Source organism: Polyergus mexicanus, unplaced genomic scaffold (assembly GCF_030449975.1).
Source record: "Polyergus mexicanus isolate NDT 795.1 unplaced genomic scaffold, iyPolMexi1.0 SCAF_23, whole genome shotgun sequence".
NCBI classification, from domain to species: domain Eukaryota; kingdom Metazoa; phylum Arthropoda; class Insecta; order Hymenoptera; family Formicidae; genus Polyergus; species Polyergus mexicanus.
The window spans coordinates 295,574-318,762 of NW_027223343.1; the positions used below are offsets into that span (position 1 = coordinate 295,574).

A 23,189-nucleotide genomic window follows, 5' to 3' on the forward strand; every position below is an offset into this window, starting at 1 on the left:
GTTCAACTACAAATATAAGCAATTTACATTAATTCTCTCTTTTAAAAACTGGATTGTACAAAAAAAATTGATTACCACAGAACTTACGCTTTCGTTTTAGTCATAGTGATTATTCAATTCATGTCAATGTATGAGATATTATTCAAAAATAAAGTATTATATTCTTGGAAACATTTACAAATATAGTTTTTTGTGAATTTAAAAACATTAAACGGAGGCACTCTCTATTAAGCATGAAATATAAAAAATATGATCGACGAGAATAAACATTAGTCTAATGATTAATGCAACATAGATTATACTGTGCAATGAATTAAATGCATGAAATATTTTTAATGTTAAAGCGGTGATTTTAAGAAATGAATTTAATGCATTTGTTTGAATATGTCATACACATTTGCAATTTTTTATATAAAATTTTTTCGATGACCGATTATTGTATCTTAATGTATGTTTTAATTTTTATTGATATTAAAAATGCATTTAAAATTACACATATTTTTTACAATAATTGTATTCTTTTCAACGTACGATAATTTTCATGTAATTAAATTTGACTCGTATATGGCAATCCACGCATTAAGTAATCGCTGTTGAAGTTTCAATAAACAGGCAATAGGAAGAATCGCTATCTGAGCGTATCACCTCAGATATTAAACACAGAATAATCAGCGCGTCGATCGACTATCACTTTTATCTCAAAATTGAGCGTTTATTTTTTGCAGGAGAAGATTCTCCGCCGGAACGGCAGCAGGACTCCGACACAACTAGGAACAAGATGCGTTGCAGCCAAGGCGTGGCGATGATATTCGAGGACGCGTTCGTCGTCTTTACGCGTTTTTTGTCACTGAGATCGAGAGGTTGCTCACTCTTGGAAACGCACCGGCAGCGCGAGACCACCGGCATCAAGAAACTGTACAACAGCTTCTTCGTGATGTTCTAAGGAAGGGCGATCTAGGTCCTGAGAACCACCGGCGGTCGGCGGATGCACCGTGTATTTCCGGGCATATCGAAGATCTAGGTCGAGGGGGTGCCCACAAGGTGGACGAGATCTGCAACGAAGGGCGAATCGAAGGATGAAATGAGTACTTCTCACGGCTGGAGAACGACCTAATCCCGGGACGAAGATCGTCGATCTGAGATCTAAGATCGGCGAGAACTCGTTTCGCCTCTTACGAACTCGTCGCCGAGGAACATACGTAATCACGAAATTTTTTTTTCCCATATGTAACGTATGAAGTAGTAAGCTCTCGTGTAAGTTAAGAAGGCGTTCTCTTATTTTATCGAGAGGGAAATCTTTTGGCGCCAGAAGATTGATTCTCGCCGACGGAGTTTCTTTAAGAGCGTTCGAAGACACCTTTCGTAGGTCTGAGATTAACGTAGATATTCGTTTTACCCGGGAATCTCGTTGTAAGCGAGCCCTTTATTAGTGTCGTAGTAACATAGGCTACAATAGGTAATACCCCGATTCGCCAATCGACGAATCTAACTATAATCGCACGTGTACTCCGAGAACAAGATCTGTTGAATGGAGCTGGAACTCATGATGGACGGTGGTGCGGAAACCCTGAACGGAGCCATGTGGTTTGCCAATACATCGTCTCCGTCATACGATCAATTGTCGCCGGTTCGTTCAAACAGGTGCGACGTCGTAGCCGTTCCTCAACAGGTACGTGGAATAATCATCTTATTGTATATACAATAGGTATATAGCCATATTGTATATGTGATCAATTATATTATAATAAATTATAAATCCTTTTTTTTTTCATATATATGCCATGTGTATCTAAAATTATATTTTAAACAATTATTTTATTTTACATATTTTTAATCTTGTATCAAAATTCTTTTATTTTTTTTTTTTTTTTTTAAATCATTCTCTCCGAGTTTCTCAGAAATAAAACTTCAGTTCCTTTAAAAAGAAATTTTGGCCATCTTTGTATTTATTTTATATGGCTTTCAAAATGATAATTATAAACCAATAATGTGTTACAGACCATAATGGGATATCATAGTCCGCAAAATTCTCTATGGCAAGACAAGCATAATTCACTGAAAAATTCGCCAATTGGTAGTGATCAGATGCATTTGAATGACGGCTCTCCGCAACCACTCTCGTCTTCCGAATCATCTCCGAATTGTGAACAGAACAATCTGAAACGCTGCTCCACGGAACCGTTGCAACGTATCGTAGAACTCGAGAAGAAACATATCAGAAGAGATGGTTGGTATTTTTCACGTAGCTATTTTCTCAAATATTTATATAGTAAGAAAAAGATTTGTGTATGTAGTCTAATTCACATACGTATGATTAATTATTTCATCTTAAATTAGTAATTTCTATCGATACGATATAAATTTGGAGCAGCCGTGTTAATTTGTCGATATGATGTTTGCGCATATACTTTGTCTCCATTATATGAAGTTAAAGCTGCTCGTGGCAACTATAGGCGGGACTTGATAATAATGTACTTGACACGTATGTGTCAACAAAAAGAAATAAACAAGAGAGCTTGAAAAATGTAGTCTTTAAATATCTTGTTTTTAGTGAAAATGTTTCAAAAGAAACAAATCTACGGAAAATTGTTACATATATCGGTAACTGTGATAAGTTAGATGTTAGATCATAAATCCAATCGTTATAAATTTTTTCGAAACAATCGATAACGAATTAATTCAATGGTCCATATAATTTTATACAATTTTTTTAGATTAGAAAAATTTTTTCAAATTCTTTTATATTTGTTACATCGATAAAAAAATTTTTTTTTTTTTAATCTGCTCTAAAAATTTTTCAAATTAATAATGATAGAAAAAAATATAAAATCATATACATTTTTTTAAATATTCAACAAAGATATTGGGTTTTAAGATATTAATATTAAATGTTAATTCTAAATTCTCGTTTTCCGCGAAAAATATGTTTTATTGGGATCAAATGTAAAGAATATATTACTTGTAAATGTACAATGGCGCAAAGTCAATCGTCATTATCATGTTAGCTGTCAACATAGATATATCTCTTTAAAGGTCGTGACCAAGCGACCCCTTGTACACTGTCGTAACCACGAATAGTTTCGTTTTAAAAGGCATTATAAATTTTACTTTTCATTATAAGAAATATTTGTGTGTATTATATACACAAATGTTTCCAATTAGCTTTAAATTTTTCAGGGATTAAAATTTTATTTTTAAGATAAAACCACCGCCTGGTATATATCATAAGTCTAGGGAATAAGTGTGACAAAATTGTTTATAATTTAACATTACTATATAATTAATCTATACGGTTCAAACAATAGCTTTTTTGTATGCGCGATTTATAATAATCATCGCCAAATTTTGCTACCGTAAAATTTTGATTATTTAGGAAAACCCATTGAGCGAACATATAGAACGCTGTAAATTGTCTAAAACAATATTCGAAAAGTTTGATATTGTCATTGTACTTGCCTTGATTAACAATCAAGATTCAATGATGATGCAACGTGCAATTCAACTGACGTCGCTTTGAAGATCTTCTCAAGACTGATCGGCAAACTTCTGCGATCTGTCTTCTTACATCCGACGCCTTTTCACCCACGTGGTTGATAACTTGGATACACACACGCATACACACACACACACACACACACACATACATACACATATATACGTATATTCGAGCAATGCAGATTAGCGTGCTCAAGAAAAGAGGGAGAAAGAGAGAAGCCTGATATATCAATTCGTCATACTCGTGGTACTTCGTCAAGTAGCATGCACATAAAGTTTCGGTGGTATGTTTGTGTACGAGTGTGATCCTGTGATCCTCGCTACGACCGAAAAAGGATGAAGTGGTGTGAGATTGATAGATCCAGGGTGTCGCTATCGGAGAGTCGACATTATCCCCCTGTCTCTACCAAGAGCCGGCACCGTCACATTGCTCGAGAAACGAAAGATATAAGACCGATCACGATGCATCAACAGCTTCATGTCAGTTACAACGGTACTCAAAGCGGTATGATGTCTCGCGAGAAGAGTCTCGCTCTGTGCACTGATAGCCACGTATAATTGCTACGAGATAAATAATAATATAAGTCGTTAATTTTCTACACAATTTTTTGAGACGATGTACAATTTAAAACTTTTTTTCTTATAGAATAAAGAGTAATTAAAAAAATAAAAAAGTAGGATAAATAAAGTAGCTAAATTCTATATTTTATTTTGCAAATTGTAAATATTTTGTTTTTGTGCAAACAAATTTTTTTTCTTAAAAAGATAAGCCCGCACTTATAAAAATGTCTATTTAGAAGTTGTAACAACTGTAATAGATGTATCTAAAATTTCTCCGTAGCCATTTATTATTTCTCGTGCGACACTAAGGTAAAGGAAATATGAAATGAAGGAAATTGATAAGAAACTTGATAAGATCTTGGAAGAATTGAAAGAACCTATTACATTCCTTCGATTCACGTTTCAGGATCCATCGGGAGCAATGGCTCTGGTCAAGGTTGGTCCACGCAAGTGGAGGAACTCGCGGAGCACCTCGCCGCTGATTTCGATGGATCGTTATCTGCTCTAGCGACTTCTGATCTCGCAACAGCCGTCGCCTCTTACACTAATATGAGGTAAAACGTTCAAAGCTTCCGATATATATCGATATGTACATCAAAATAATTTTTAATAAGTCACAAAATCTTGCATGGATAATGACACAATTCGTGATTGTGATCGAAGAATGCATGTGACAGATCTAAAAATAAACATTGTAGAAATCTATAGCAAAATGCTAATTAGGCGATCTGTTTCACGACGTTTCGACAATACAATCGATACAATTCTCCACCGACAACGCACGTTTGTTAAATCCGTGGTCGATATCGTAGGCTTCTGCCGTAAGCGAGATTAAAATGTATGCGGAACAGCAACTCGAGTCGATTTAGAAATCCGGTTAAAACTCAGGCCACAGTTCTTGGCATTGCGTCATATCGGCGACACGCACGAAAATCAAACCGGTCAACCCTGATCACGAATATCGGTGTGTATGCGTGTGCGCGAGAAAGAGTGCAGTCGGTGGATTCCGTAAATTTCCTTCATTTTTTTAAATATTGTAAAAAATATTATTTATAATTTTTCTAAATATTTTAGTAAATATTTCTAATTTATTTAAAAATATATTTAACATATATAAAATAATTTTTGAATGTAAACACGCACATAAGTCAAACACATAATTTAGAACTTTTAATTAAATAATTATTTTTATTTATCTTTATTATAATATCGTATCTATATATGAACAGTTTTTTAGAATGACTAAACATGAACACGTAATTAAAATGGCCATATACCTTATCACAATAATATAATAATATAATATATATGTCGAAAGTCCATCTGCTTACGTATTCTTTTTAAAATAGATGAATAAGAAAATTAAAATAGTGCATTTGCAAAACTTCCTATAAAACCCTCATTTAACACGATGATAATCAATAACTTATCAATATTTTTGCATTAATAATTTTGCAATTAAAATTCGTGCAGAGTGAACATCTTTTACGCGATAAACAAAATTACACGATCCATAATAACGATTACAATTTTTGACCAGGCAACCGATATCGTCGACTCGCGTGTGTCAGCTGATAGCGTATATATATATATATAGAAATTTATGACACGACGTGCGAAAAAATGAGAGACACGCGTATCCGTTTATGAATGAAGATGCGTTTCACGCGGTTCGATCCGGTAAAGAACCGATACCAAGTGACGCATCAGTTCACGCGTGTACACGAAACCGGTTTATTCTGGGCGGCGTGTCGGTATTTTCTATGATTTTGAGCTGCAATTACCTGCAACCGTCGCAAAATTTGCCGTATAGTTAGTGTCAGTAACAGTAACAGTCGTCCGATTATTTGGAGCTACATATTAAATATTGTGCGAATCGATTGAAAGATCGAACGGAAATAACATAAAGATTTATTGGAAATACACAATATATTTATTTAATTAGTGTAGCTAAAATTATAATTGGAAATTTTTAATACATACCATTTTTAATATCTAATTTTAATAATAATCATAAAGATTGCGATAAACTCTTATGTCACATTTTTTTTTATTTGCTTAATTCACTTGCTTGATTTGTAAACAAAGTGATCTTTCAATCATAAATAAAGAAATGCACCAGTATGCGAAATCTGGGTAAGTAATGCATTTACTAAAACTCTTATATAGTTTATTTTTTGATTATTTAGTTTATTTAGTTTAGTTTTTTTTTTTATAAAACACAATTTATTTATTTATACGATAAGGAAAATTGATAAGCGAAGAAGTCGCGTTGCAACGAACTTATGCAAAATTTATACGATCGGCTATCTCAACCGCGGTGAATTATAAATAAATTTTGATGAGACTCTTGATATGGTATCGCATTATCGTATTATTTCACACCGATTGAATTCGTTGCACGTCAAACTAGTTCATTCTGGTTTACGCTGACCTTACTAATTCACAGCATTATCGTAGTGGTTCTCAAATTATTACATCCTCATTTCATGCAAAGGATAATTTTTTCGATGCCTTGAGAAATAAGCCACCATTAATTGTTAATCTTGATATTGTTACCGAAAGAAAGATAAAAAGCAGCAAATAATATCTTTTAATTTTATGTATCGTGAATATCGTTTCAACAAAGTAAAGTAATCTATGCAAAAAAAAAATCGTGTACTATAAATTTGATAGCAAACGCAATTTTTTTAAAAAAGAACAAATGATAAATAAAATTTCTTTAAATTTTCTTAATGAAATATTTGCAATTCTAAATAATCGTGATAGGTACAATTTTCAAGATTATTTTCAAATTTATCTATGAACGACTTATAATGTTGACTCATCGTTGTAACTTTTGAAAAAGACGTATGAAATTGCGTGTCTGACGAATAACTTTAAAACAATGATAATCTTTGATGTATTCATATCTCCGATATTGAATAAGATTAAAGGAAAAATGGTACGATGGAAAATTTGTTATCTTCTTTCAGCGAAGCCCTCCTCACTCTACCATCGCTAACGGTCTTTAAACAGGAGGCACCATCGCCTGAGAATCAGCATAATAATCCCAAGTAAGTCAGAATTTCTGATTATTAAAATCATTTTTTTTTTTTTTTTTTTTTTTTTAAGTTTGAATAATATGCGAAAACTGATTATAATTTTGAACAATTATGTTGAAAATTTGAAATGTTTGAGTTGTCGCAATTTAATTATAATTATTATAATTATTTTGTAATTGTTCATTAATTTCGTGATTTTTTATTTTTGCATCACTTGTTTATTTATACCGAGTAATTGAGGCGAGCAGCGTCCGCGAATACGAGTATTGGTGATAATAATGGGGCATAGAATGATATAGGCTATAATATGAAAACGACGATGTTTATATCTCTCGGGGTAACTTAAGGGCGACGGGGATAAAAAATATTTCGAACGGAATTTGCCACGCGCGGCGCGGCTCCCCCGCAAAGACATTGCAACAAAGATAAGGCTGTATCGTTGCGTCCCATTCCCAGCTATTGAGAGTGTCTCGCGCGCTTGGGTAAAACTTCTTATTCTATTACGGGTATTTATCGCGCGTTACTCCGCAAAGCAGCAATCGATCGGTCGTGCGTGATACGTCAATCGAACACGTGAATTGAGAATTGATATCTTGCTCCATGTGTGCGACATCTCCCTCCCAAGATCAACTGGGATGATCGTGATAAAGCGTAGAAGAAACGATGCGAAACGACGAAATAGTGTGATACAGTTCCCCGAATGAAAAGGAGAAAAAATAATTATTTTTACGTGTATATCAAATTTTAAAACTTAAATTTTAATCATCGAGGAATCATAGAATGGTATCCAGTTGAAATTATTGGATTTTGCGTATTTCCTCTCTTTTCTAAAAAAAGAGAAAAATTATATATTCCATAAATCTGAATTGTTCCGTTTGATAGTTTATATAGGACTATAGGATATTAATATCCGGATTAGAATTCATTATCTAACCGAAAAACGGATCATTCGAATAAACGGAAAAGCGGGGAGAATCGCCGCATCAGCGTCGCATAAAGAGCGTGCGATTTATCGTATCGATGTGGAACGATGAAATGGAGAGGTCGGTCCAGTGATCTCGTTGTGTTTATTCTTCGGGTATAAGTAGATTAGAAAAAATATATCAGGAGGCTTTCTGGAAAATCGAGTGCAATCGGGAATAGCTGATTAGATGAATGACGAACTCAGAGACACGCAAAATGATGATTCTTCATTTACGGTCGCGTTCTTGCGAATGCAACGCGTTGAGAACGCGACAAAGCGTATTTACGTAATATGCGCGCGGTATATAAGTGATAAGTGTTCGCGGTGAGAATTGTTTGCACAGACTCCTGTTTGTGAGATTCGAATGAAAATTTCTGCCGAATACGAGCGAAAATGAGAACGCCCGTGGATTTGAATGTCTCACCGTCACTTTTCTTTAACTTATAGTGAGTGGTTCCAATATCGACCATGGAACATTCTATATACCTTTCTCGTGCGGGGGACGACCGGTCTCGTATAACGATACAGTCTCAATTCGTAGTATTTTATATTTTACGATTTATTGCAGTTTAAATCACGTGTCGCAAAGGACGATCGCTACAGCAGCATCCAACAATGGAAACATCGGCTCCGTCGAGGCTGACAGCAACAACAATGGCCAAGCCGCCGCCAGTCTTCATCAACTCTTGTACTCCTCGAATGAGGAGTATCCGCCAACTTCGACCGCCAATCAAGTTTCTTCTTCCCAGCAAGGAAACGATTTGAACGAGGATTGCCGGTAGGCTGTTAAACATTAATTTAAACAATTAACAATATATGTTAGCAATTTAAATCATCAATAATATTATATAAAGAATTATGTACAACTTTTACTCGTAACATATGCAGTTTTTAATCCTTGACAGAGCAAGATTCTGAGGCTTCTGCTTAAATTTGAGAAAAGAATCTTTTTCATATTATTTTAATAAAATATTTTATTAATATTTTTACATTTTTAACACAGCGAAAGAGAAAAGCTACTTTTCAATTTTTATTTAATGGATTGAATTATTTTTGAATGAAGTTATATATCGCGAAGTTTTCCTTTAGCTTTCAGTATGTCTTAGCAGCCGCTACCAGCATCGCCACTAAAGTTAACGAAGAAACTCTGACGTATCTGAATCAGGGACAATCGTACGAGATCAAACTGAAAAAATTGGGCGATTTGTCTGCCTATCGCGGGAAGATTCTGAAGGTATTTGGTCACGGACTTAAAATATGGAACGCTCATTGAGACGCTTCTAATGTTTGGGTAGCGGCATCTTAAAAAACGCTTTGGTACTCCCCCGCCCACGAGGTAAACGAGCGAGCTCATGCTAGTGTCGATCCGGTGAATCTCACCGATTTTTTCAGTCGAAAGAAATGTGGTAAAATAATAATTACATATTATATATTAATCAATATGATTAAGTTATAAAATTATAATACATTATAAATACATTAATCTTGAATAATTATATAAGAAATAATATTTTTTGGAATCTATTTATTATATAATTTTTATAATCATCGATATAATTGTCGCTTGGTTCTCGTTGACGCTGAAGCGCACCGTGAATCGTACAATACAATAACCAGATGGATCCAACTACGGCCAGTTAATGCTTGACTCCGCTGATAATTATGTAAATAAAAATCTAACTCCTTCTGTTTGTCCTGGGAAAGTGAAGTAGAAACTATCCGCGAAATTATGGTAATTACTTAGTATAATTTGACATAATCGGCATGAGGTCACACGTATCCTCGACGTTCGAAAGATGTGAGTCGCCCAAACGGTGCTACAACGTCTCTGTAGAGACATCCGACCTTTCTGTTCCAGTCGACGATACGCATCTGCTTTCATGAGCGCCGACTGCAATATATGGAACGGGAACAAATGTTGGCCTGGCAACGTGCTAGGCCGGGGGAAAGATTGCTAGAGGTTGACGTACCTCTTAGCTACGGGATGGTGGATGTCTGTCAACCGTCGCCGTCCAACAATAGCGTAGAGTTTATGTGGGATCCCACGAAAGAAGTCGGCGTTTATATTAAAGTACGCTGACCGAATTAAATGTTTTTTATTCTTAATGATTCGTGACGATGCGTTTGATTGAGTTTGTTTGTTATACAGCAATTAAATATGTTATATAATTGAAAGAAAAATATTATTAAAAATCCATGAAATTCTACCAATAAAATTTTATATATTCTTCTCCGGAATATATCATCGATGATAATTTGATGAAATTATTCACGCATAGGTTAATTGTATAAGCACTGAGTTTACACCGAAGAAGCACGGTGGCGAGAAAGGCGTACCCTTTCGGATTCAAGTGGAGACCAGACTGCCAGGAGGACCGCGTCTACACGCCGCCTCGTGCCAGGTGAAGGTCTTCAAATTGAAGGGAGCGGATCGCAAACACAAGCAGGATCGCGACAAGATATTGAGACGTCCTCTTCACGAGCAGGATAAATATCAGCCCAGCTACGATTGTACAGTCCTTTCCGATGTAAGTTTCACCGAGGAACATGTTCTATGGAGAATAAATAGAAAATACCAAAACGCTGATGAAATAAATTTTAGAATTCCGTTTCTCCATATAAGGAGATCTCAACTTTTTCTTTTCTATTACAGATTTCTCTGGAGTCTTTATCGCCCTCAAGCTTACCGACGCAAAACGGTGCAAGTCCATACGCTTCAACAGATGCGATGTAAGTCAATTATTACAGTCATTCTTTTGCTGATATTTTTTTTTAATTGTCGTTGCATTCTGAAGATGAAATATAAAAAATATAAAAATCAATGCCATACCGTCATAGTATAAAAAATTATGACACTCGGGAAAAACCGCTTATGTAAAAGTTTTAAATTTTAAATGATGTGCTGTTTATATAAATCACATTTAATATTATTATCGAACAAAGATGTAATATAAAAAAAACATTTCATGCAATAATAATTATCAGTTATATTACATTTGATTTTAACGATGCAAATCAACAATATTTTACTTTGTATGGAAATAAATTCAGTAATGGAATCACCTTTTTCATCTTTATGGAAGTAGGTATTTTTAATGAGTATGTAAATGAAGATTCACTCAGCTTAACGCGCAGCAGATGTAAATTGTTGAATGCATAAAGCTGATAAAATATATAACATTCGCGAAATGTCTAGAGTTAAATATGGGCATTATTGATAAAGTACGGTAAATAGTACCGTCTCACGCTGCTATAATTGATTTCATTAGTCTGCCAACACAAAATTACATCTTTTACGTCAACAGCTTTTACGTCTCTTTAATGTTCTTGTTTTTCACATCGCTATTAAGTTTTAAGAGTCCGCGTATTGGGTTTGCGAAACAGCGATGTCTATTTTTAGCTTCCTATTTTTTCACATTATTGCTGTAAAATATCAGAGCTGCACTTATAATGGAGAGATATAATACGATAGCGTATTAGCAGTATGTGAGATTTTCCGTATAAGATAAAGCTAGCATTAATATTGCTTCATGAAAACATTTTAAAACACGATAAAGCGGTATTTGTAGAAGGAAAAGACAAATCGCCGCAAGATCCGTACGTCATAAAGCTTATAAAATTCACAAACGTTTACCCAACAATTAAGTATGTTTATAAAAGATTACTATATCGCCAGTTTTATTCCTATTGTTTAATATTTCGGTACGTGACGCGAGACCGATCGAATAATAAATGGAATAATAAATTAGGCAAAAACAATTATCTCGAATGCTCGTAACAATTTATTATACACTACACTTACCTATATACGAATCCGTCTTTTTTTAAAGATTCGTAGTCGCTCGATACTGGCGGCGACTTTTCCATTTCCTCCGAAAATAGCGACGTACAAAAGAAAATGTAACTAAACGCGTAATTATGTGCAAACTTAAACGAGCAATCGATTTTTTTTGTTTTTACTCTGGTGATAACTCGTTTCACGATATCGCCTATAATTCAATCTAATGAAATCCAACGCCATCGTAATATTTTCCATTACGAAATAACTCTTTCAATTTTTATTTCGATTTTGATTTTCGATTCAAACTACAATTACACGCATAATTATGTGCAAACTTAAGTTGGAGCAATCGACTTTTTTTGTTTTTACGGTGATAATTTGTTTCACAATGTCGCCAATAGTTCAATCTATATGAAATCCATCATTATGTTTTCTATTAAAAAAGATAACTCTTTATATCTCGATTTCAATTTTCGATATATCGTGTTAATTTGTGCTGCAATAAGCAATCGTGCAAGTCCTTGCGTCATGGTGTTCGAGAGATACCTGTTCCAGGGATATAAATAGCAAAATATTTCCGATATATCTTATTGACCAGTATCCCCCGATAAATGTTATTATCTTTATGAGTTATTTATATACACGACGCTTGTTGTAACCAAGCGATCTACCAAGCAATCGCCGCGACCTTGATGGCATTGCGACGCATGTGGAAGTAAATGCAGGTCCCGTGAAAGTCGCGTTACATCATAAACCAAAAAGAAATCGGTTTCTCTTCTTTTGTCTTCATTTTATTCGAGATGAATAAAAATAAATTTGTATTACGAACATTTTTTATTTATGTTCTGGTAATATCTGGAAAATGTCAGATGAAAAATTACCAATTAGAGAGAACGAAGAGAATAATTAATTGTTGATTAAGAGAGAGATATTTATCTATAATTGTTATTTTTCTTCGTTTCTTTATCTCGTCACGAGAACAAAAAGAAGACAATTGAACATGAGAACGAGAAAGAACATATTGAAAAAATTTTGAAGTACAATAGCGAGAAGATTTCTGTCCTTGCGTTTCTACTCTCATTCTAGAATCATAAAGATGACGAATGTAAAAAAATTCATAATTTCTTCCTGAAATAAAGGATTGGATTATCTGTTTTTTATGACATTTATTATATTTTTCGCTTCATTAAGACAAAAAAAAATATAATCTAATAATAGAATAAAAAGGAAAGAAGGAGAACATTATGCACTCTTAGTACGGGTGTACTAGAAACTACTGCGATGTTGTCAGACGCTCTGCATGATACTGGTGGGGATTTATTCTAGTGAAGAATGATAGAAGTGGTGGAGGTGACAGTGGTTAGTCTTCGGTAAGAGTTTGCTCGTCGGTGGTGGTCGAAGGAGAAGTGAGGGATGCGGAGGTAGACGCCGGCATCGCCGTCGACAAACTGGCTCGAACTGGCGCAAGCCGGCGTCCCCGATGACAAACTCTCGATGGAGGGGAAGTTGAGTGAACCAGCAAGGAACGAGTGAGAAGGAGAAAGAGAATATTAGAGAGAAAGAGAGAGACAGAGAGAGAGAGAGAGAGAGAGAGAGGCATATGGTGAAAGAGAGGCAGGGTATATGCGAATAAATTCAGAACGCCGTACATTGCACGTAGCCGCGTTGCTGTCGTCTCGATCCACCATTCTGGTGAACCTATTCGGATGCACCCACGGTTCCAAGATATGCAAGATAAGTGTGTCAGCGCGTCGTTGAACGCCGTCTTGAATGACAACCGCTGTCGACGCGATCCACCGTTGAGCACGTAACGGGTGTGTTTTACGAGTAAACCGGTGATCGGCATCTTCTGGTATAATACGTCCGCGACGTTTATCGATCTGCATTGAAAATCTCCTACACGCGACTGATCGAGAACCCGATCGATATCGAACGCGCGCAACCTTGAAGCGAGCAAGACAAGCGTCATTCAGGAAGAAAACGGCTGAAGCTTACAGTCGCCGTTGCATCACGAGAAACCGGTATCATTTTGAACCGAGTAGTCTTTAGTTTGCTCTCGAAATATTTTGAAAAAAGCTGCCGAAGAACCTACCGATCGGTTTCTCCAGTCATCTCGTTATATCCGCGATTTAATTGTTTTACTGCTCCGTCCGCATTTAAAGTGCTCCAATCTATAAAGACGACTATCTATCTTTGAGATAAGAAATTTGCGACAATTAATTAAAATTGAAGGAAACGGGCAGAATTCGTTCCTAATCAGAAGATCTACATTTTTGTATATCGTGGCTTCTGTATCTCGAAACGCGGTTTGCGTAAAGCGCGCTCAGCTGACAGGGAAAGAATACGCCAGAATTATCGTTCAAGATAAGTGAATTAATCTTGGTCCGGTATATTCCGGTGCGAGGTGAGTTTCGACAGGAAACGGATTGATACGTCTAAACGGTTATATCTCGCGCTGTTGATGTATCCGACTCCAAAACGCATCGAGGGCGACCTGATATTACGCTGTCTCTTAAACAAGTAATCGTTTCCTACTGGGAGAAAAAACTTAAAAATACAACGCAATCGATTCATTAATCATGCAATAAAACAGCTGACGGAATCATTTATGACAGCTAGCTCATGACAGCTCGTGGTCGCGTTTAACAAGAACTACGTGTGATGCACCGAGCGATCTTCCTCGAGCGATAGTGATCTTCGCGAAGTGCTGTTAGACAGCTAGAGTGATCGATATATCGTGAACGAGCACCGAACACCAGGAATGCTTTCGTCCGTCGCAGCAGCCAGTTTACTTCCGACAGAGTGTATCCGAGTGGCATATGCACTTTCGATTGCATTGATTGACGATCTAAGCGCCGTGACAACACGCGATATCCTGGCCATTTACGTGCTTCTATCCCGGCAGGATCATCTCCTCAGATGACAAGCAGCCTTGCCGCCGAAAAGCTGACGCCAGGGCGGTTAAATTGAGTTTTGTAACTAGGCTTTTCCCGATCATCGAGAAGCTGTTGAAAAAAAAAACATCAGTTTGTTATTTTGAGAAGTTGAAAGAAAATAGATACAAGGAAAATTCTGAGGAGAGATTCCGAGGATGGAACAGAGATTTTCTTGGCTCGAGGAAAAATATAAGTTAAACTTCGTGCTCGAAGTTTAATTAGATTCGTAAAGTCTACGAATTAACCTTGAGAAGAAAATAAAGAGTAAATTACAGCTGATTGTAACAATCGCTTATTGCATGAAGAAGACCAATGAAACTAATTGCGCAAGTCTTGAGTACATAAATTGATCCTAGGACTGGATTCATTTTATACTCGAAACATTCTACGCGTCTTTACGTTATAACGATGGATGAAAGAGAATTATAATTTTAGAGAAGAGAATTTCCTGGAAGAAGAGAAACACGGTTATATCTTACGCATCGAAAAGTGTTTTACAAGCCGATAGAAAAATGCGCGTTTATGGCACACATGTGGCATTGTAATTAAATTCGACGCGTCTCAAGGGAATAAACATCGTAGACTCGCGAATACAAAGTTCAATTCTTCATAGAGGTGCGTCGAACAAGCAAACAAAAAATTTTTGGACAAAGAAAGCGCAACACGAAATTCCATCCTTCTTCGTCACGGAATCGAATCGCGAATGATCGTCGAGCATATTGCTCGATCGCACGTGATTTTGATCCGAAGAAGAAGAAAAAAAAATTGCGATACACCGATCACATGATTTTGTGAGATTTTAATTCGAGGAAGACTATTGCCCGTGAAGGTCATAAATGTCGCGGACAACTAGCGGTATCCGGTTCGCGGCAGAGCGATGCAATCCGACTGACTTGAACTGATTCTATCTGCCGATTGAACCAGAGTTGCTCTCTACTACTCGAAATCATCGAGTGTTCATCATTCAGTTATTGAATGACGAACATCGCACACGTTACCACGAATACGAGACGACAATCTGATATCATATAATTTCGAATACACGCGCGATGAAGGCAAACGATTATCGAAGCGATCAATTCACATAAATCGAAACGATCAGACGGATTCGAGAAGAGCATCTCGATAACATTGAGCACGAATGGATGGAAAGACGCTTGGAGAACGATCGAAGGTTCGAGCGTGCGGGTGTACGACGTTTATGAATGAACGCGTGAGGAGTCGGAAGAAGGCCTTCAAGGAGAAAACGAATTTACCGTAAAAAATTTTTTTCAATCGTAACGAGGGAGCGCGCCCGACATGTCGAGGAATTATTGGGACTTGAGAAGCTGCTGGTCCATCAGACGGCCGCGCTACCCCCTCGATCAATTTGTCGTGTGGCTTCTGGAGCACGAGGTGATCGTGAGCGGTGGTCCACCGCACGTACAAGTCGTCGCCAAGTTTGTCCATGCTTTGTTGAATGCGCGGATGAAGAGAGGATGCATTATGCGAGGAGGATTAGTCAGTCTACGGATAAGGAAGTGTCGGGACATGAAGAGAATCGACAGCGGCTGCGGGAAAGTCAACCTCGTAGTTCGTTTGAAGAGACATTCTGTGTAAGAACATGCTGGCGATTTTTTTCCAAATACTATTAATAATAATTTCTCTCGGTTGGGAATGAAAGATGAAAAATTTTCACCAATTTAAATATCGTAAATACGAACGGAAAAGGATAGTGACCTTTAAAGAGATGTTACACGTGAAATATCAACCGAATTTTATTTTAAATTTTATATAATGCACGAGTATCTACTTGTGTAAATGGTTTCTCAATATTTACTATATTTTGTATCTTCATCTCTCGCGAGTTGATAAAATTTCAATGAAATTGCGTTTACGACTCTTAAAACAAGCATTTAAAATAGAATTAGAGATTTTAAATATGGGATTTATAAAATTACGTATTATAATCGGCAAGATCGAACGCTCGTTAGATGCGATAACATTTGTAATATGTACGAAGATACAATATGTACGAAGATAAAAATTTTATCGTAAAGTTACTAGTAAATTTCTTGTTTTATGTTACAGGAATCATTTTTCTTTTCAAGTGTCTGCAATTAGTGCTGTGATTGTTGGACACGTTGTATTCATTCATCCGTTTCATTGTCGTTCATTAACTTGACACTTGATATCTTTTAGACAGGTTTTATTATATTTTTTGTTTTTTAGATCGCGAATTCATTATCATAAGCGAAACTATTTTGATAAAAAAATGTCTAGCGAGACACATGCCTCGGGCGACTCTCGTGCCGTGTTTCTTTGTAAAAATATACAGCTAAACGTATAATTGTCAGTTGTCGACGATTTATGTCGCACCTTTACGATTAATAAGGCAGATAATTCTCCGACAACTCGCCAATATTTTACAACACGCCAGAGTAAACGAATACGCGCGCGACAGAGTCTAAAGTATCCTTTTACGTGTGCGTTGTATCTCGAGAAAAATTTCCATATGCCAGAAGAGTCATCTGAAAATCATCGCGCGTGAAAAAGAAATGATTACAATATACATTTACCGTTTATTATCGCAAATAACGGACAGGACAAATTTGTTGTAATAAAATCAAATCTGTAATAAAAAAAAGTGTGATATTTTTAGATTGCATTTTTAAATCAGTTTTTCAAGATATTTATTAATAGATAATTAATATGCATTATCTCTTTTTTTTTTTTTTTTAAGATCGCCGCAAACACGCTCGACCATCGCCGGCAATTCTTCCCCGGTAGTGGCACCGCTGGCACTTTCGGTTTCTAATTCCGGTATCGTACCGCTGGTCCCCGCTTCGGACGCCGTGAAGGAAAACGTGGGAACGGCGCCGGCCTTGCCGTCGCCTGCGGCGATATTGCCGGACCACCCTTGCATTGAAGCCGATGTTAGTTTGGCTACGCAAGCACACAAAGCTCCGCAACAATTAATCGAGTCTATGAGAACAGTAAAGATCTTTATTTTTGTGTTGTAAAATAAGCTGATCCTTCCAAGCGTGTATTTTTTTATTGTCGCTTTTATCTTTGCGTAACCAATTTATCTTAAATCTTGCAGGGCACCCCGTGTCTTACCGAATTATCACCGGATGCGAACGCCACGCAGACAACCGCGTGGCTTCGCGCGAGTCGATTCAACGCGTTCGAATCGACGTTCGCGAGCTTCTCTGCGTCGGATATCTTGCGTCTGTCTCGGGAGGATCTCATCCAGATCTGCGGAGTGGCGGATGGCATTCGGCTGTTTAACACGCTTCACTCCAAGGCACCGACTCCGAAGCTTACTCTTTATTTTTCATTGGAAGGCAACGGCTCGCTCTGGAGAGTCACCTACCTCGACAATCTCACGAGTATCGCGCTAAGGAACAAGTTGCTCAACACTCTAAACATATCGCACGATCGACTGCATTCGATACTGTTCCTAGGGCCACAGGGTATACACGTGTTGGTCACCGACGAGTTGGTTGCAAACATGAAAGACGAGAGTATGTATCTCGTCGAGATGATCAAAGGTAAATGCTTACGTTGCTATGCTTACGATTTTGATATAATTGAAATTAATACAATATACTTCTAAATTAATACGATATACACTTCTTTCAGATCCGGTCAGCGAGCGTTATAAATTGCTGATAAAGTCGAAAACTATTTGAACAATTTTTGAGATTTTATTTTATAAAAATATAAATAACATATGGCGCGAAAGTTCACTTTTATAAAATAGGTATATTATTTGGCAAATATACGTAAAAAAGATAATGATGCCTTGTGAAAAGATAAAAAAGTATATAATAGATTTGGAAATTTGCAACGTTGCGGCAAAGAGACAATTAAAATTTTAATAAAATATAAAATAAATTCTATAATATATATTATATTTACAATATACATAATTGTGGATATAGAAAAAAATATATAAACTAAAATGATAAAAAAAAAAAAAAATATTAATTTAGGTATTTGGAAAATTGTGTTTTGAAATTATTTGTATTTGAAACGTGTACAAATTTTTATCGATGATTTATGGTACTATAGCTGATGCTTTATCTCGATAATATTATTTATCTCGATATCCATCTGAATATCAAGCCATATTTGTAACATAATCGAAACATACTAACTTATATACTAGTTTAATCCAATACTCTCTTTTAAGTATAAATGCATTAGTAAAAAAAAAAAATGATTATTCCCATTGTATTATATTGCCATTATATACTTATAGAGCAATACGAGTAATCGATCTTTGATCGGTCCAAAGATATATGAATCGAATTTAAATATATTCGATTATTTTAGGCCACTTTTAACTTCAAGTTTTTTATCAATTGAAAAGAAAATCATTAGATATCATATTTTGTACTTTCTTTAGAAAATTATGGATTTTTTAAGGAAATTATGTATTATTTCATCTATTGTGTAATTACATATCGTAGACGAGATAGCAAGAAATAGATATAAGATATACGAAAATTTTGTGCAATTTATGTTGTACCGGATATTCTGAGATTATGATTATTGCGAGTAGAAATTTTATCTCTCGAACGAATGCAAAGGTGCCGAACATTACTACTTTCAGAGTAGATTTCGATTTTTCGGTCGAATGGGATTGATAAATTTGAAAAAAGTATTTTTCGCTATTCTTATTGTTAGTACAATTTATGAAAACATTCGGTTTTCGATATATGTGCCACGCTAAAAGTAAGGGTAAAATCTTTTGATATTATATGTATATAATTGTTACTACGTTATATATTCGTTGATTTAATAATTTGTTTTTATAATTTTCTTGTTTTCATACACGTGTTTCTTTTAACATATTTTAACATTGTTATTAAAATAAATAGCGTTATTATTATAAAAAATTAACAATAATCATTAAGATATGTTTTATATCGTAAGACGTGCAACTTAAGAAATGCAATTTACCAGTGCCTTAAATAATAATGTGCCGATAGACACACGTATTTGTTTGATAAGTGTGTTTATAATAACAGGCATATATAGTAAATTTTATATAAAAGAAGAATATTTTTGCACGTTTTCTTATAACGCGAATATTATGGTAAGGGAAGAGATGATTTTTTTTATATTAATATTTATGAGATTATACGATAATTTTAAAAATTTTATAAAATATGAGATGTTTACATACATATATATATATATATATATATATATATATATATATATATATATAAAGTTACGATTATATATTTTTCAGTACTAATTTTATATACAAAGATCAATGCAGTTTATTGTAAAATTGTTGTTAAATAATGCCTGTTAAATAATGCATTAAGAATTTATTAGGAAAGATGATTGTGATTTCCATCTAGGGAATGGAACAAAATGTAATTCATATATATTTTCACACATATAATGATTAAATGATTATTAATTATCTAACAAATAAAATAATTTTTACTGCGAAGAATCGCATTTGCAACGCGTTAAGAAATCTAATCGTTTGATATCAATTACAAAAAGTTTAATTATATTGTATCATAATTACAAATATAAGAATAAAAATAATATGTATGTTATTTGATTACATACAGTGTTTATTTTTTCTGTTATAATGTGTAACGATTACATGTTGATATTTTGAAAACGGAAACGTATATCCGATATGTCAATTATTGTATACCTCATAATGATTAAGTCAATGAGAAATGGCAGAATAAATATTTTTTGATGCCAATCCTTAATATTTCTTATGTCACGCTCCACTTTGTTTGCTTTAATCATAATTAATTTGTCAAAAAGAAATAGATAATATACATCTATAATATTATAATATCAAGAATTTATAGTACATAGTTAAAAATCAAAGTGAATCGTAAAAACAGTATTTTAATCTCCTTATGCAGCAAATATTATTATGAAATAAAAATATAAAATTTGTATAATATATGTATAAATTATATATATGCATTAGACACGAATTGTATATTTCGTGTAATATATATATATAATTTTTATATACATATTATTATATACTGATACACTGACAATGATATATAATAATATTTCATAAAACATATATATACAAGTATTTCGACATATTACATTAAATCTGTCTATGATAAAGTGAACATCATGGATTTTTTGAATTTATTATAAAATCTATCTGCTTTACTTTCGTTAACAAATTTTCTTTTAATTAAAATATAAGATTGATTGTATATTATCTCAGCTTTTGCTGCTTTTTCTTAATGTTCGCTTTTTGTTGTTTTACTTTTATTTTTTGTTTTTTGAGTTTTTTCTTCTCTGTTTGACTCTGCTCTCGCTCCCGTGTACGCCGATACAATTGGCGGACGCCCATCACTATGAACACGACATGGTTACAATTAAATCATTGTAAAAAGACAAAAATAAGTGTCTAAAAAAGAAAATAATATAAAATTTAAATAACAAAATGTAATAAAATTTTTGTCATGGAAAAATGACGAGTTTTTTTTACAAAGAGTCAGTAAACGATAGGGCGATAATCCAAAAAGAAATTAAATATATAATTACGCAGTCGATTGTTGATGAATTTTATTTTATATTCTCAATATGTTATATTACTAGAAATAAGCTACCTATCATTAACACATTGTTAAGATATATTGCATTATTATTATATATAAAGTCAAACATCATTTTGAGATGCAGGAAATGTCGTACCGAGAGGAATTGCCACGAACGATACCGCGAAAATGAATAGAATGTAAGATTCATATGGCGCGAGCCACGTGGATAAAATCGAGTTGCCGGATAACTTTCGCAGAGTCTTCGACAACACGTCAACAGCGCCTTTTTGGAACTGCTCTTTATCCTCGTCGCTCAGCAGCTGGTATCTTTCGAGCAGTCTTGACAGTTTCTCTTGCACATCCTCCGGTATTATGCTATCATTCTCCAACGTATCCAAAATCGTTTCTTCCATATTAAACGCAATGTTAACATGCACGAGAATTTCAATACCAAAGATAGAGGTCCGCACGAGTATGGAGTAAAAATTAGACTGATTAAATAAGGATGATCAGATTCAGCGGTCGAGTGGACTCGATTAGATAACGTACGTTGAAAATATGTCGATGTATGATGCAAGTCTCATCGACCGAGCAATTTTGTTTAGCAAATCCGCGTAAAACCGATTGTGCACACTCGACGAAAAGGAAATATTATTATCTTGCAAATTTGCGAAACGAAAAACGAAGTTCCACTTTTTGTGACATCAGCGAGAAAGAAATCGTCAGACTGATTAATGTTGAGAGTGCCGATTTGTATAAAGGCGGATTATCAAGGACGTTAATCTTTATTAACTCAATATTTGCCGAACAGGAGTGCAAATGCAAAACGGCGGAAATAATGCCATTTTTTAGACAAACATGATTACGCTTGGCGAATCGAAGAAACAATCTTCTTGACGTCGAGAAACTGAACAAACAGTGAGCTTGTTAGCCAAACAAGACCAAATACAATTTTGCGAAATTATATTATTTTTTGTAAATTTATATCACCAATTTACATAATTGTACGATCAACATATTAAAATTTCGTTTATCCGGCAATATACTTATATTTAAAAATAAAATTAATTATAAACGATTTCATAATATCTAAATTAATATTTGAAAAGAAAACTTTGGTATATTTATAAAACAATATTTGAAACATCAAAATAGAAAAAAGATGCAGAAATAATAAGCAGCAGAAAAAGAGAGCTTATAGTTAAGTTCGCATAAATTTTTTGAGTTTTCAAAATCAATGTTTATTAATATTTTAATTTTTACAATACTTTTGCTGAAACCATAAAAGGAATTTTTTGCTAGTCGCGGTTTAGATGTATGTATGTATCCATAATTATAGATACTTCACAGTAACCAGTACAACATTTACATATTAACCTTTATATTATGTATCAACAACTTATACTTACAAGTATAATAGAGTATTACGAAGTATCCGATGAAGAAACCATACATGAGATAAGACCACAAGTTTTCCGGTTCAATCATGATTTGCATCAAATTCTTCACAATTTTTTGTACGTTGTGGATTATTTTCTGTTACATAAACTTTTATTAGAAATCTCGACGGCTGCGTTTCTTGTGATTTTTTAAAAATAGAACAGAATCTTTCTTGCTATTTCTTTTAGCGCTTCAACCAATTCTTCCAATTATATTCATAAATCATCCATGCAAATGACCTTATTTTTATTCAAGACTTCTGTTAGTAAACAGTAACGCTTAACAGTACATAAATTTTGTTCATATTCTGATTAAACATTATAGATAAAATGTATAAGAACGTATAATAAATGTATAAAAGGAATAAAAAAAACGTATAATAAAAAACGTATAATAAAAGGAATAAAAAAAAAACATATAATAAATGTA

The 23,189-nt window shown here is 34.5% G+C and overlaps 2 protein-coding genes across 4 annotated transcripts; one reads left to right on the plus strand and one right to left on the minus strand.

The window, feature by feature from the left end:
* The first annotated feature begins 949 nt into the window (after positions 1 to 949).
* On the plus strand, positions 950 to 20,491 carry Gem (transcription factor CP2 like gemini). 3 transcript variants are annotated; one of them, XM_070313036.1, is made up of 12 exons: positions 950 to 1,669; positions 1,999 to 2,227; positions 4,463 to 4,610; positions 7,032 to 7,112; positions 8,633 to 8,842; positions 9,154 to 9,298; positions 9,899 to 10,135; positions 10,344 to 10,592; positions 10,718 to 10,794; positions 17,504 to 17,756; positions 17,864 to 18,314; positions 18,406 to 20,488. In XM_070313036.1, the coding sequence occupies exons 1-12, from the start codon at positions 1,529 to 1,531 to the stop codon at positions 18,453 to 18,455; spliced, it is 2,271 nt and encodes a 756-aa protein (XP_070169137.1). In that variant the 5' UTR covers positions 950 to 1,528; the 3' UTR covers positions 18,456 to 20,488. The 3 variants fall into 3 exon arrangements, with proteins under 3 accessions (XP_070169137.1, XP_070169138.1, XP_070169139.1); XM_070313037.1 differs by having other exon boundaries at positions 9,923 to 10,135; XM_070313038.1 differs by lacking the exons at positions 950 to 1,669; positions 1,999 to 2,227 and adding an exon at positions 3,519 to 4,000 and having other exon boundaries at positions 18,406 to 20,491.
* Positions 20,492 to 20,963: 472 nt separating this feature from the next.
* Positions 20,964 to 21,963, minus strand: LOC138942674 (uncharacterized). The gene is made up of 2 exons (XM_070313068.1): positions 21,475 to 21,963; positions 20,964 to 21,132 (listed from the first exon to the last, which is right to left on the minus strand). The coding sequence occupies exons 1-2, from the start codon at positions 21,731 to 21,733 to the stop codon at positions 20,993 to 20,995; spliced, it is 399 nt and encodes a 132-aa protein (XP_070169169.1). The 5' UTR covers positions 21,734 to 21,963; the 3' UTR covers positions 20,964 to 20,992.
* Positions 21,964 to 23,189: the final 1,226 nt, after the last annotated feature.